The sequence below is a fragment of the Camelus bactrianus genome, chromosome 6 (genome assembly GCF_048773025.1).
Source record: "Camelus bactrianus isolate YW-2024 breed Bactrian camel chromosome 6, ASM4877302v1, whole genome shotgun sequence".
In the NCBI taxonomy this organism is placed as follows: Eukaryota; Metazoa; Chordata; class Mammalia; order Artiodactyla; family Camelidae; genus Camelus; species Camelus bactrianus.
In genome coordinates, this window is record NC_133544.1 from 34,591,482 (window position 1) to 34,608,007 (window position 16,526).

At 37.3% G+C, this 16,526-nt stretch overlaps 1 protein-coding gene across 3 annotated transcripts in view; it reads right to left on the reverse strand.

Annotated features, from left to right (window-relative positions):
- Positions 1-9,086: 9,086 nt before the first annotated feature.
- HIF1A (hypoxia inducible factor 1 subunit alpha) overlaps positions 9,087-16,526 on the reverse strand; it is a 39,663-nt gene continuing 32,223 nt past the window's right edge. For all 3 annotated transcript variants that reach the window (XM_045522079.2, XM_045522080.2, XM_010962237.3), the window contains 6 exons: positions 16,017-16,303; positions 14,447-14,569; positions 13,893-14,314; positions 11,585-11,693; positions 10,901-11,027; positions 9,087-10,410 (listed from right to left, as the gene is read on the reverse strand). In XM_045522079.2, the coding sequence (XP_045378035.2) occupies positions 10,259-10,410; positions 10,901-11,027; positions 11,585-11,693; positions 13,893-14,314; positions 14,447-14,569; positions 16,017-16,303 (1,220 nt within the window). In that variant the 3' untranslated portion in view covers positions 9,087-10,258. The remainder of the gene's footprint in view (positions 10,411-10,900; positions 11,028-11,584; positions 11,694-13,892; positions 14,315-14,446; positions 14,570-16,016; positions 16,304-16,526) is intronic.

Below are 16,526 nucleotides of genomic sequence, written 5' to 3' on the forward strand. Positions count from 1 at the left end.
AGAGATAACCTTTGAGTCCAATCTTGAGGTTTGTTCTGATCCCAAGAAGGCTGTTCTTAGTTGTCTCTTTCCCAGGCTCTCTCTGGTAAATTGGCTGGCCTGCAGTTTAGCTTCTTGCTGTGTAGAGCTACCAGCCTCCTCTTAATTAGTTACTTACTACCAAATAAATGCATTGTTTTCAAGAGCACCTTTAGGTTTGAATTTTCTCACAGTCTTCCAAATAAAGTCAGTTCCTCTGGGGAGAGCTTCAGAGTTCTCTGTTCTAATGAATTTTTCTCTCCCCCTGGGCAAAATATCTGAGCCACTGCTCTAGCTGGGAATGGGGACCATGTTCCATTTCTTTCAGAGTGATATCCCTGCTTTATAAGCAGGGCTCTGGAAGGGGTCAGTGACTTCTGTTCTTCTCTGACTGCTTCTCCGGGCCTTGAACTCACATATAAGTGCTGTGAGCTGAGGTGAGGTCACCTTCATGGACTTCTGAACCTGGGGTGGAGCCTCTGTCCTATGAATAGTGTCTGAAAGGAAGAAAGGAGTTCCCAATCTCTCCAATCTCTAGGACATACTTAACTGGAATTTAACCTTTCCAACATGAAGCTAAGGAGGATGAGAAGTGCTGGCAGCCTGGCTCTCCCAGGGAGATCCAAAATCCTTTACTGAGATCTGGAGGAAGGGTGAGCCCCATTTAATTGGCCATGCCCACCCAGACTGGAGCTTTTGTCATACTGAGCAGGATGGGAGAGGCAGCAGGTCTATGGCTCAAGGGCCACTGACTCTTGCTGTCTGACCAAGATTTAGTAGATTTTCTCAAATAAATGGTTCTTCATCTTTTGTATTCCCTTCGAACAATTTCAAGAGACTTTAAATGGTTCTTGTCTAAAATTTTTACCAGTTACAGTTGCTTCCCAGGGGAGTAAGTCCATAGAGCGCCTCATACTGCCATTCTCCTGAAGATCCATTTAAAGGCATAAATCTGTTCCTCAGGTTGCTCCCCGTCTAATGTAGAACAACTCATCTCAAGAAGATCATGTAATGTTAGTGTGATGAATACAATGAAAGAGGTAAGCACAGTACAACATGGGAACACCTAGGAGAAACCCCTAATCAGTCCTGGAGAGGATAAGCTTTCTAAAGGAGAACTGAATTGTGTAAAAGGAGGGAAAGAATTAAGAGAGGAAGATGAAAATAGGAGGAGTGCTGCAGATGCAGAAAAAAATCAAGTGCAAATGCACCAAGAGGTAAGAGAGAATATTGGGAGGTTCTATCACTGCAGCACAGGACGCAAAGGAAAGAAGCTGTAATATTTGGGGAAACAGGCAGGAGATCCTAAGGCCTGGCATGCTTTGTGCTGGGAGAATCCCCCCCCTGGATTTCCCAGTGTTCCTGCACATTCTGAGCCTTCTGAGTGAAGACGCCTTAATATAAGTCTTAAAGATAGAAAATTCTCAAAAGGTTTAGAGACTTATCGCCCCGGAGCAATTTGCTAGCATTCCAAGGTAGTGAAGGAAAGAGATAAAAACCGTCCCCTCTCTCCTCCCCCAAAGAGAATATTTGTTTCCATTCTTTAGCAATGTTCTGGAGGGGAAGATGGGCAGATGGGCCAGCTGCTTTATATAAGCTCCAACTCTCATAATTTGAGGGTTCCTTTCCTGTTGTACAAACCCTGCTGCACATACAGGTGAATATCTGACCCTTGCTGTGTAGCCCAAGGGGAACTGGGGCACAGGGAACCAGTATTAACATGCTCTGCGAGTCATAAATGGTCTGTTCTCTGGTCCAGGGTCTGGTGTTTCTGTGTATATATAATATCTACCTCTGATCCCTCACAGTTTTGGACTGAACACCAAATATAAAAACATTAGAGCATCTGAACCATCATCTGAAGACAATCAATAGCTATTAATTTAAACATTTTTTTTTGTTAACAAAAGTAATCATATTTCCTATACAATATTATAAAGATACAGAAATGTATTATTTGGTTAGTAAAAGTCTTCTGATACTCTCCCCCATCCCCTCTCCAAGGAAAATTACTGCTTTACATTGGGAATTTAAAGTATGGAAATAACATAACCATAGTTTTGTTTTAGAAAGGTCAGTTTGGCCAAGGTGCAGTGCAGCAGGGATGGGGCGGATAACACGGGGTAATTATAGGAAGCCCATGCAAGAATTGGTGAGGCTGTTTCAGTGGAAGTGTAGAGAAGAGGTTAAATTAAATACCTAGAAACAAAAAGACTGTGTGTCACTGACTTTGATTACTTGATAACACTAAAAGTTTATTGTTAAAATTTTAGGTGTAATAATAGTATTGTGGGTATGTCCCAAAAAAGAATGTAATTTTTAGAGACACATACTGAATTATTTACAAATGAAATTATATGATGTCTGGAACTTGCTTCAAAATCATGGAGTGGGGAGAGGAGGGATGTGTAAAGGTACTAATGAAAAAAGCCATGAGTTGATTTTTGAAGTGGGTACCATGACTGATGCTGTGATGAGGCATCCAGAAGTCTCAGAAATGAAAGACTTAAGTCTTCTGACTGCTGGGAGCACAGCAGAGCATGGTCCTCAGCTGTCAGTCCTCTTGGGGGATTGTCTCAGCTGAAGAAAACCACCTCATTAAAGGTCTTGTCTTCTTCTGGGGGCAGCCCCCATCCGATGACTCATCACTGTAGGGGTGTAAAGGCTCTGCCCTCCCTGTAACTTGGTACAATGCTCAAGGACCATTTCAGGTCCAGAGTTCCCCATGTGGCTGCTGGAGGCCTTTGTTGGGACTGCATCTCAGCTCAGTTTCTCCTTCTGCTCACTCTGCTTTGTCCCATCCACATGTGTTTTTCCTTAAAACACTCCCTGATAAATGTCCTGCATTTGCCATCTTGGAGTCTACTTCCCAAACCAAACTGCAAAGACACTTCGGCATCATTATACATACTATTCTCTTTACCTCTGGACATGTTCAAAAGTTTCCATAATGGAAATTTTTAAATTGTAAAAATGAAGAAGACTGTGTCAGACTGGATGTGGTGGATATGGATGTAAGTGACAAGTTTTGTCTAGGGCTCTGGTTTTGGAGACAGGGTGATGCCGTTCACTGAGCAGGGGATACAGGAGGAGCTATTTGAAGGGCGTGTGAGGAGTTAGTTGTTGACGAAAAATTAGTCAATCTAAGAAAGAAATGGAAAATTTTATTTGAGCCAAATTTGAGTATTATAATCTGGGAAGAGCATCTCAGAAATGTTCCACCAGTTAGACATCAAGGCACAGTTAATATAAGTTAATATAAGTTTTTTTGAGATGAAGGCCATACATCAAATGTCGTATTATTGACAGTTAACATAATCCAGATCTAAGCGTCATCCTGGTGAGTCATGTGATCCCTCACAAGCTCAAGAAGGAATGTCATCTTTTAAAGAGTTGTCTTGTTGATGGTAGGAGAATGCACCTTTTTATGGTTTAGCAGGTATTCCTGCTGATAGGGGAGGTTTGGTAGATGTGTAATGAGGATACGCAATGCACAGAACAGGGAGAGAGACCAAAGGGCAGAGAAGAATTTTTTAAGTTTAAATTTTTCTTGTCATGTCATAAAATATGAATTTCATTTCACATAGTTTTTGAGAGGCCAATTCTGAGGTGCATTTCACATAGTTTTTGAGAGGCCAATTCTGAGGTGCCTGTGGGGAGCAGCTTGGCTTGGACATAGACTATCAAGCTAGAGACAATTGATGAAAAGGAACTGATGACCTAGGACATAGTAAATGGCCAATAAAAAGTCTATTTAGCCTTCAATTATGTTTGCCCAATTACAGCTGAATGTGTGAGAACCTCATAGAATGGGAATTAACTGCACTCCCGATGGCAAGCACAACATTCTAGAGCGTTTCTATCACCAACAGGTCTCAGGATAACATTGTCTCCATTCAAGCTGCTAAAACAAAATACCATAAACTGGGTAGCTTTTAAACAACAAACATTTATTCCTCACACTTCTAGAGGCTGGAAGTTTAAGTCCAAGATCAGAATGCTAGCACAGCCAGTGCTAGCTGGTGAGAGCCCTATTCCAGCTTGCAGATTGCTGACTTTCATTGTATCCTCACATGACCAAACAAGCATGGAGCTTTCTGGAGCATCCTTTAGAAGGGCACAAATCCCATTCACGAGGGCTCCACCCTCATGACCTAATCACCTCCCAAAGTCCCCATCTCCAAATACTATCATCTTGGAGGCTGGATCTCAACATACAAATTTTGAGGGGTCATAAATGTTCAGAAAATAGCAAACATCTTGGACTCACCTTCAAGAATTGTTCTTTGAATAAATGGATTTCACTGGAAGAGCTAGAAAATGGTCCTGTTTTCCCCACCCCATTCCTCTGATCATTTCTTCTCTGGTCTCTATGTCACCCCTTGTGTGAGCTGTCCTTGTGAGAGCAGAGTGGAAAGTTTCAGGAACAATCAAAAGATGAATCAGATGGGAAGCTTGCTCTGAAGGAACTAAGAGTTTAGTAGGGGAGATAAGACATGTATAAATGATCATAGAATGATCATAAAAAAAAATGAGTAGTTAAGAAAGTGAAAGGGCTAAAGGTGAAGTTCACAAGGATGGAAATATTTGCAGTTGAATTTGCCTAGGAAGATGCAAAGCCCCTACCCAGGCTACGCTGGCTCTGAATTTGCAATGTTAGTAGCTTACTTCAGTTAGGTTTTTGCTTTAAATATTCTACCAGTAGGCTGCAGAGTCAGCAACAGTTTATAATGGTTTACCCCAAAGCTTGTTCAGTGATCCTATTAGAGTATGTCATAAGCAGCTGTGTGTAGAACCATTAAAAAAACAAAACAAAACTGTTTCAAAGAGCCAGTATTATTCAGAAATGTATGGAAAGGATCTCTACATAAAGTGTTCCTTAATGTTTTAGTATTTCAGAGATCCCTAAAAATTATTTGATTTAACGGCATCCCAACGTACCTGTCAGGCTATATATGATGTTTCTCATTTTAAAAAATGCATCACCCTTTGTGATTAACATTACAGCCCCTCCCACCCCACCCCACCCCACCCCAATCCCCTGGCCTGCTCCACAGAGGAGTTTATAATGATTTAATAAGTATTCGTAAGACCAAAAGAGCTGTACCTCCAATTAAACGCAAACATAATGACTGAGGTTACAGACCAGTTTTTATTAGTGGAAAATATTTAAAACACTTCGACCACTTTTTGAAAATGTTAAAAAAAAATAATTTTCATTGTCCTACTTTTTAAAGAAAGTCTTTGAAAATCCAGAAACAATTTTCCTGAAGAAAACAATTTAAAATAAAATGTAAAATGTACCCAATTGCGGAAACAAAAGGCGACTTTCTTCTAAACAATAACTGTCGCTACTTTACAACAAACTGCTCAATCATAACCTGCTAATTATAGGAGATGAAATTTAAGGCCCCGAGCTTTTCCGTTTTTCGTAAACTCGCCTCCCTTCTGTCCAACAAGATTATTCTCTCCCAAAGGATTCTCTATAGCTGGCCTCCATAAGCTGCTGGCACACAACAAACTCAAAAAACACGGCGAGCAAACAAAACAACAACAACAACAACAAAAAAACAAACAAAATCCCCAAAACACTAAACACCCACCTGGGGCACCTAAAGTTTCGTTTTACTTATTCCAGCATATCTCAGGGTGCTTTATTTAAAATAAACTAATCTTTGAGTTCCTTACGGGTCACACGTTGAAATAAACAACTCTTCTACTTGCCACAAGATGAGCGGCTGAGGACTAATTTTTAACGGGCGCCCTCTCGGTCCCTCTCTGCCGTCCAGGGCACAGCATCGCGCTCCGGAGCGGAGCTCGGAAGACAGCTCTACGGCTACGCTTCCACTCTCATTCCCTCTACTGTCCCCTCCCGTCAAACCCCAACCTCCAAAACAGAAGTTTGGGGAAGGGCAAGCAGCAGAACCGGACACGTCACGGGTGACAAAGGGCAGCCCCCGCCCGCGCCCCCGAAGGCCGGGCGGGACGGCGCCTTCACATGCGCTCCCACACGTACACGCGAGCGGGGAGCGGCCGCCCCGGAGCCGTGTCATCAGGCCGCCGCTCGCGGGCGGGGCTGGGGCTGCGGTGCTGCGCCCGAGCACGTACCGGGGCGTGGCCTGCAGTGCTGCGGGCGGGGTTTGGGGAAGTTTCTCCCCGAGGCTCGCTTTTCACATCCTTATCATGTAGGCACCAGGGCGTCAGGGACAGAACGGGTACCGGGTCCCTTCCGCATCTTTGCTATTTTCCCCGCTGAGGGTCTGATCACTGCCGCTCTCAGGCACCTGTCTTTCCTCTCCGTCCCGGAATGGAGCCAACACAAGGGAATAAAAGAAATTAAATAGTACGAGGAGATCGGGTGTCTGAGCAGCGTCTTGGATAAAACCGCCCACTACAGGTAAGAATAAAAATTATGTCCAAACCTCTGAAAGGTGTGAACACAACAAAGCTCCAGAAGGCGTTCATAGAAGGGTTCGAGGTAAGGTGTAGTTTTATCTTACAGGGTGACTATTTCATATCAAATTCTACAGATTGAACTAATTCTCTGTAAAATCATCTGGGACAACAGGTTCAGCGCTATTTAAAGGGATGAAATATGAGCAAAGTGGTTAGTGGCAGACAAAAAACACCCAAGTAAAATATTTTTTTCTCTGCATTTTGTTGGTTCCAGCAAGCAACATGTTTGCTAAGGTTTTATTTAACCCAACCCCGCTGTTAAATAAAAAATTACATTCTTTGCAACTTGTTTTTGACGTTGCTACAGTAGAAATTTGAACTTTAAGAATGTTTGTTTCTGCAAAGCCAGTAAGTTTAAGTTCATCTCTTTCCTGTTTTATAGGTTGTAGGGGGAAATCAAGATTTAAAATGGTAGTTGTGGGGTTGATAACAAAGTTAAAAGAAAATAAACATGTCTAGTATGCCATTAAATCAAACAGCTCTGGCAGAACCGTACCATATATTCTTACAGCCTTTTAGTTTACCAACGTGCTTTTCATACACCACCTCATTTACCTGTGAGTTAATGTTTTCATAAGGAGACACCTGAAAGTCTAGTTCAAATTCAAAACCCACTAAATACCATGGGGACACCACTTTCATTCATTTCCATTTGTCTTGCCATTCCTTTCATAGAACATCACTCTCATTGTCCTCTGATTTCATTACTGTCAAGGGACCTCCACCCTCAGTTCCCTACACCCCCATTGCTTTCTCCTATTTGCCATTTAAACAGTTAATAGGGAAAAGGGTAGGTTCTACCGGTCTGGCTAGAACCCCACCAGCTTGAGATCTGAACCTTAGGCCGCATCTCTAAGACTGCTCTGTCATCTACAAAATGAGATACAGGTAATAATTCATAGGGTGTTTTTTTTTTTTTTTTTGAGATTGAGATAACATGCAAAATGATTAGCACAAAGTATGGCATATTATTACTTAACAGACATTAGATCCATTTTAACTCCTAACCTAAGAGCAATTGTACCTAGCACTGGTAGGCTCCCTACAGAACTCTTTCAGTTCCAAAGTGGTGAGGCTTAGAACAGACGAATAAAATACACCAAACTCCTTTGCCATACTTTCTTCAGATGTGAAAATAAAACTATGGTCATTCACTCACAGCAGCACTGGAGAAAGAGAAAGTATAAGCTCGCATAAGGAAGGGAGATGAGCAATTCATAGGACTGTAGTTGCTGGCGTAGGGCTATACTTCTTGAATAAAGGCATTGTAAAGACTTTTGTGATGGTCTCAAAGAGGCTGGCACAGTGCTAGGAGGAAGGGCTGGTTCTATTTAAAACAGCTTCAAGCTCTCTAGGGGGCTTGTTTTCTGAATGAGCAAGGGGTGGATATTTGTTTTCTTCCAGCTTTACCGCCCTTTAAAGTGGCTTTCTAGTCTAAACCATTGCTCCCACAAGTCATTTTCCAACTCCTGGTTGTTACAGATCTGACCATTTACTAATATTTGAGAACGATAAACTTCTAGATTTTAGCTGAACTTAATTTGCTACCAAAATAAGCAGAATTTTTTATTTCAACCTAGGAGTATTAAGCAACTACTTTTTTTCTAAAATACTACCTCTAGTACTATCTATAATTAAAAGCAGAAGCATTCTAGATCATAGTATTAGCAGTGAAATATACATGTGCCCCCAAAATCTTGGATTGAGTCTTAGTGTTGTAAACTTGTGTGCCCAAATTTTCATGTAATTGTAATCACACTTTCTTCACTGTAAGATAAAAACAGCCTCCTAAGATCTGTGGCTTAGTTTATTTTGTTCAGGATTTTTGTTCCTGTAACCTCAGGATACAGAGCCTAAGGCTCGGGCACTGCCTATGTAATTTGTCCATAAAAATAATTTGCTCTTGCTTTTAGGTGTAGGGATGCACAGTGATTTTGCTGTTTCTTGGTTATATGTTTGTGCTGTCTGATTTTTTTAAATTTTAAGTAAGAATGTATTACTTTTACAATCAGAAAAGAGTCATCACTATTTCATTTTTAAAATATAGGAAAAATGAATAAAGTTATTTAAAAAATTTAAAATATACAGTATAATTTAGACAAAAACAAAGCAAGGTTTTTCTAGTTTCATATTAGAGTCAGAAGACCTAAGTTTAAATCTTTGGCCTGCCATTTATTACCTTTAAGGCTTGGACAAATCATTTATTATTGGAGGTCTAAATCTCTTCATCTGTGAGTAACAACAGATTGGACAATCTTTAGAGGAATTTCTAGCCCTTACAACATTATGTAACTGTAATGTTTAGGATTTGCTTCATTCATCCCATTCATATTAAAACAGTAAAATTTTGTTTTACTTTAATAGGTTCATAAATTCATAAATGACAATTTTCTTTTCTAAAAGTGTACTTTTTACAGTAGAACATTATGATTTGTTATTTAACATTACATTTAGGGACACAGTATAAATTAAGGTAATGGCAATAAGATAAATGTAGAACTCAGCAAAAGCAATGTAATTTTCATAAAATACTTAAATTGTTGATAAATAATTTTAGGAGCTGGAGGTGTTGAAGCAAATATTATTTTAACATAAAAGGTGATCAAAGGGGGCCTGGTCCACAGAAGATGTTTATTTGATGTAACAAAACAATACAGTTAGTGTTAGATCCAACCACAAAGAGCAAAAGGAATGAAAAATTTGTACAATGCACATAGAAAAACAAGATGTTTACTGTGACAACTATATATTTCTAAAATAATGCTTCTAAAATTACTCAATTATTAAAATCTATATGAAAACAGAAGGATGTTAATAGCGACAAAGTGCATAAAACCAAACATCAGATTTTGAGCAAATTAACATATACTAGGCAATTTTGCTAACAAAGCATGATTTTTTTCTTGTTCACAATCTGCTCAAAATACCTTTATACCAACAGGGTGGGCAGAACATTTAGGCTTAATATCAATTACACAATATTAGCATAAACTTCCACAACTACAGATAGGGTATTGTTTTCTTTTGAGCTGGCAAAGTGACTACAGAAACATCAGATCATTTCTCTGAATTGAGAATTTTATCCAAATAAATGCCACATACCTTCCAGATATATGCATATCTTTCTATATCACGTAAATGGCTTTACCCATTTAAATAATAAACCATACAAGCATTTAAGAATCATTATTATATGATTAACAATGTCATGTTCCAGGTTTAATAATTTCATAGGCCAAAAAAAATTTCTTCTTAAAAACTAGTTTTATAAATGCAGAATATATTGCATGAGTTAACTGCTGGTATTTTTTTAAGAAAATATATTGTGCAATTGTGGCTACCATGTACTGCTGGCAAATCATTATTGTTTATGTAAAATGTGAAAAAACTGAGTAAAAATTTTTCAAACTCATCAGGATGAAAGGTTACTGCCTTCTTAAAAAAAATTATATTGGCATCTTATTAAAAATAATTCAATAAGGGACAAACTCCCTAGCCCAAAATAAATAAATAAAAAGGTGCATTTTAAAAATGATGCTACTGCAATGCAATGGTTTAAATACCAAAGAACTGTGAAAATGTGCTGTCTGTGAGCTGGCATTAAAGAACATACTAAAAAAGAGCATTAATGTAGATTAAGTAGAAAGGGGATCGAAATTGAACTAACCAAGTTTGTGCAGTATTTGTAGCCAGGCTTCTAAAATTAGATATAGAAAATATAAATAGACTGCTTTAGGTAATGAGCCACCAGTGTCCAAAAAAAGGAATGAGATTATGAAAAAGCTCAGTTAACTTGATCCAAAGCTCTGAGTAATTCTTCACCCTGCAGTAGGTTTCTGCTGCCTTGTATAGGAGCATTAACTTCACAATCATAACTGGTCAACTGTGGTAATCCACTCTCATCCATTGATTGCCCCAGCAGTCTACATGCTAAATCTGAAAAACAAAGAGATACCTAAGTATTCATTCATTTAGACAATGAATATTATTAAATAGCGACTATGCACTAAGGTATTGGGGGAAATAAGGCAAATAAGCTCTGGAAGGGTTTCAGTCTATTGAGCAAAACCACAATTATGTAAACAAAAAAGTGCAATTAAGTGTTACTGGTGCTGCTATGTCAGAAGTGTTTAAAGGATACACTGAAGGCACAGAGGAGTGAAAAGCAATTTAGAAAAAGACATTAAAATGAAAAAGTTTCAGCTTCTATTCAATATTTATAGCACACAGACAGGTCAAAGATAATTATTAAAAATGAAAGTTCCATCTTGAAATAGTTATTCCTGTCACTGATCAAATAAAATGCAACCTTACTTTTTAATCCTGCTAGGGAATGAATATCACTCATTTAGAGTAAGGCTCCTAAATAAAAGTTTCATATATTTTAATTGTTTGTGATGGTCAAGGGCAAAAAGAATAAACTAACCAGAAGGTATTAAAATAATTGTCTTTTGTTCCATTCCATTCTGTTCACTAGATTTGCATCCTTTTACACGTTTCCAAGAAAGTGATGTAGTAGTTGCACGATCATCTGGTTGCTGTAATAATGTTCCCTAAAAACAGTAAAGTTATTTCAATTTTATTATGTTGAATTTTCTTTTAAATCAAAAATTTTGAAATCAGTGTAAGTTTAATAACAATACATAGGCAAGATTTTTAAGCACTGCCCTAAATTATTTTAAATTTTTTTTTCTTAGTACTACCATGATGAAGTCATTTGCCACTCACTATGGCAACTGTATGTGTAAATGCTTTCCAGTTGATTTGGTCTCAAAGTATCAGTATGGATCACACCAGCATTGACTGTTTTGGGGGTAAGAAGGGAAAGTAACCTAAAGGGAAGAGAATGACTTGGTGATACTGGAGGTGGAACAAGGGGAGAACTTCACTTACTCAAAATACATCTCTAGTGCTTGGAATTTTTACGCTGAGACTGTATTCATTAAATGATTGTATTTCTAAGAAAGAGTGTATACAAAATGAAAAAAAAAACGTGTAACTTCTGAAAATGTACCCTGAGTATTTGGAAGATACAAGAAGTCACCTACATATCTAACTCAGAAATAGGACATCAACTAGAATAGAAAAGCAAACATACTGTCACACTTACAATTCCTACTGCTTGAAAAAGTGAACCATCATGTTCTATTTTTCGCTTTCTCTGAGCATTCTGCAAAGCTAGTATCTTTGGATTTAGTTCTTCCTCAGGAGTGGTAGTTCTGAAAAAAAAAATTTTAAATAAAAATATGGTTGTTTTATTTATTTAAAAAAATCCAATTAGCTTTTTAAAAACAAAATATAGAATGCCTGTTTTCCAACATTAGGAATATAATGTTACATAAGAACTTTCCTGATTACTGGATTATTACCTTAAAAGCCAAAGCTCATTTTTCAAAACAAAATTTCCTAAGATATGCATTTCCTTACTTATGAAATAGAACTGAATAGAACTAAATTGACATCAAAGAATTAAATACTGGCCTTTCATTCCACCTAATACACAGATATTCTTGGGACTATTGTAATACAAGATTAATTTCACATTTGTGTAATGCTTTCAGTTTATAAAACATTGCATGTTTATTAGTTCTAATTTTAGGTTCGCTTTAATCCCCAAGACAATACAGGTATATAATACATAGTTTATAAATGAGAAACCTGAGGTCTGTTAGATAATGTGCTCTGTTGTTAATTAGCTGCAGATATGGAAGTACATTGTAGGTCTCCTGATATCCACCCTCCTTCCCAGTGATCTTCCCACTAAGCCATTTTGCCCTCAGTATTGATCTGGTCATCAAATCTGAACTACCTGTATCTAAAATTAATATTAAATAGCAAACTATTATTTTATGCATCAAGTACATCAATTCTGTTATACTATTTTGCCTTTTCAAGAGCTGCCTCAGCCCCCTCCTCCACCCCAGCATAATCACAATAGCTCCTTGCTGTGTTCCATCTAGTTGAGAATGCCATATGGGTAAGTGATGTGTTACTCTAACAGCTCTTCTACATGCAGTCTTGTTTTATATTTTTAAAAAATTCTATAAAACCTTCAATATACAGACAGGCAGGTTTTTAAATTTTTATATAAATATATTTTCCTTATTAAGTATAACTCAGTCTATTCTGTAAATATCAAAAGTAGTAGTACTTTTAACGGTTTATTTTTAATCTTTGCTCTAAAGTTGTAAGTTGTCTAGTTTAACACACCATTTTGATCCTGAAAATTACCTAGAGAGGTGGTGAAGAAAAAGCCTCCATATAGTTCTGAAAGGTACATTCATTTCTTAAAGTGTTTAGTGCACACCATATTGGAACTAATGTAAAAAAAAAAAATTGCTAAAGTGACTAGATGTTTGCTGGACTTTGGTTTTGACAAGTACATAGTTATATAGAAAACTGAATATCCCATGGTTCTCTGTAGCTGTAACTGTCAATTACAGGTCATTGCTGATTCTGTTGCTATATTCATTCATCTCTCCATCCAATAACCATTTATTGAAGGAAGTACTATGTGTTAGATACTGAGTTAAATATTAGTAACATAAAAATGTCAGGGCACTGTCACCGCCCAGAGGTGCTGTAATGTCAGTTGGTGACATGGTAAAAATGTAATGTTAAGTACTTCTTCATTAACTGAAAGCCCCAAGATCTTTTCCTAGTTCTGGGAAAAGGTGTCTCCTAAAAAAGCATTTCTCTCCTCCACACACTGCCCCACTGACTAGCTACAACTTGTTTCCTCTGACAACAGCCTAAAATTTAAAATATGTGAAATCTTATTAGAAATTATACATAAAAATTATAACTTAAAATTTGGGTGGTGGACATGTTTGCTTGAATGAGCTCCATAGAAGCAATGTTGTAAACGACGCTTAGATTCCTGCTGTAGCTTTTAAAAACCTACTTAACCTATAATATATCTAATGCTATGACTATACATAAAAAAAATTTTAAGGCTTGCAAATATCTATATTGAATACCGAGGACTGAAGATTATCAAGCTGAATTTGGAATGGGGAATTGGAAATACCTTTAAGTTGAAAAGGCTTTTTTCTCTGGAAAGCTTAAAAAGAGCTCCAAGAGATGGAGGCAGTGAGGATAGTTAAGTAGTCTGACTTAAGCAATCAAAAGAAACTAGGCCAGTTTTCATACATGTACAGAATTTATTGGCTGGATTTTATTTTTAGAGGTATTAGAAGATCCTCCTAGATTTAGATAAGTGACATGATTATAAAATAATACACGAGCTAATTTAGAAAGTTTTTTGACTGCTCGTTTTACATTCAGAATTTGTATGTCAATTTTATGTTCCTTAAAGCATATACCAAAAGTTTGCTATGTTTAGAAATAATTTACCATTATATACATTTCCTCAAAAATAATAAACGAACTATAACTTTAATGTTACATATAAATACCTTTGACTCAAAGCGACAGATAACACATTAGGGCTTCGTGGATGAGATTTTTCTGTCTGTTCTATGACTCCTTTTCCTGCTCTGTTTGGTGAGGATGTCCGACTTCCAGTATCACTATATGTTGATGTTGTGGCACAAGCAGTTTCTTTAGGTACGTGGGGAGGAGATGGAAATGCAATCAATATTTTAATGTCTTCCATACCATCTTTTGTCACTGTTTTTAATTCATCAGTGGTGGCAGTGGTAGTGGTGGTAACAGGAGGTTCTTGCATTTGAGTCTGCTGGAATACTGTAACTGTGCTCGCACTTTGAGGGCTTGTAGAACTGCTTTCCAATGGTGACAACTGATCGAAGGAACGTAACTGGAAGTCATCATCCATTGGGATATAAGGAGCTAACATCTCCAAGTCTAAATCAGTGTCCTTTAAAGTAACAAACACATGAATTTTTACAATGACCACGCCTTATAAAAGAAAAACAAGTTAAGCCCAAAGCCACTTAAGACTAAAAATAAAATTTAATAGAAAAAATATATAATAAACAAGTTCATATACCTGAGTGGAAAATGGATTCTTTGCTTCTGTGTCTTCAGCAAAAAGTTTCTCTACCAATTCCAACTTGAATTCATTGACCATATCGCTATCCACATCAAAACAATATTCACTGGGACTGTTAGGCTGTAAAAGGAATTAATATACTTACTTTCCCCTGAAGAAGCGTGCATAAATGTTTTGCTAGTTGTTAGAATTTGCAAGCTTGATCTCATAGAATACAAAAAAGTCCATCTCTTCTATCAAATTTTATCTAACTAGTGAGAAATTAATTTTTTGAGCTTGTAACTAATTTTGCTAGTATATCCATGCATGATATAACATCCCTTATAAAATTAAAAGATGCATTTATCTACTTTTATTCTAAAGTACTTATTCCAAAGAATGAAACTCATCTAACAATTCTCTCATATGGTGACTAGTTGGCCAATGATCTATCACTGGAATCTAGCTGTGTACTGAGAGGCCACACGGCTGCGGTGATCTACCTAAAAGTCTCCCAGCTACTGTAAGGGGAAGTGAGGGGGAGGGGAGGGGTGGGAGCTTAAGTTCTTTACTTGTATTTACCTTAATGAATGCAGTACTATTTTAGTTTTCAGCAAGAATTCTAACCAAAAAATTATAGCTATGCATTCTAAGCATAAATTTTTGCTGCCCTCATCTTAACATTTTTATTAGGTTTACTTTTGTTGGAATAAAAACAAAACGAATTGAACATTTTTGAGCTAGGCAAACTGAGCAACCAGAGAATAGGATATATTCTCCAGAAGGCAAGGAAGAGTCAGATCTACTTTTAGCTTACCAGTCTGAATCAACAGATATTTAATGTAAAATTATGTACCACCTATTAATGCCTATTTGAGTCTCATTTATAAAGCCATAATATTCAAATCTGAGCTGCTCTACTCATGAGCATGTTTGTAGACACAGAAAGCTCTGAAATAAAATCATTCTAGATTTAGAAATAGAGCTCTATGTGGTAACTTTAGTCCTGGCCCAACCTAGCCCTTAAAGATATTTTTATTTTATTTTGTTTACAGGAAAACTAATATCAAGACAGAACTTGAATTAAAACATTACTAAGTATTACTCTGTGTGAGACTCAGTATTTTCATGTGACAGGATTTCAAACAAGTGATGGAAAACGGACTAAATTGGACAAAGAGCTTAGGGTCCTTTCCCTTTTAAGCTTTGCTACTGGACAGTTCTCTAACTCAAAGGGTAGTATGAAGGTACTTGGAGCAATCATAGGCACACAGTACTTGTTCTCTGTGGATCTCTTAAGTTCAAGACTTTTTTGGTCTACTGATATGAACATATAGAGGAGTAACATAAGTTTTACCTTTCACCTTATGTTAAGATCACTCCTTCCCATGTTCCTGACTATCTTTGACCCTAAAACATGCACTGAGGTCTGTTAGCCATAGCTTTTGTAGTGATTTTAAAAGTGCTAAAATTCACACAAAAAGCTATGACATGTAGGTCAAATTAAAGTATGCATCAAATTTATAAATACATCCCTAAATGTTAAAATCTGTAAGTTATCCTTTTCTTATTATATCATGACACCTACCTCAGGTGAACTTTGTCTGGTGCTTCCATCAGAAGGACTAGCTGGCTGATCTTGAATCTGGGGCATGGTAAAAGAAAGTTCCAGTGACTCTGGATTTGGTTCTAACTTTAATGCAACTTCCTGATTGAGTGCAGGGTCAGCACTACTTCTGAGAGGCTTTGGAGTTTCAGAGGAAGGTAATGGAGACATCGCCAAATTCATATTCTGTAATTTCTCATTGGATGAGGGGAGCATTACATCATTATACAAGGGAACTTCCTCAAGTTGTTGGTCATCAGCTTCTGTGTCTGTAGGGAAAAAAAATCTAGTCAATTTAGAGACTATCTAGATTTTATGTCCCCTTTCACAAAACGTTTGTCTAGTTCACTCAAACAAAAATGTTATGAAATTTTACTTACTCTGAAAGTCTACAGGTATTATGGTATAACTTAAGTCTGAGTTATCTTTCCAATGCACTATTGACAACTCCTGTTAATCTATATAGCATAAAACCCCCTGCAGTTCCTTTTA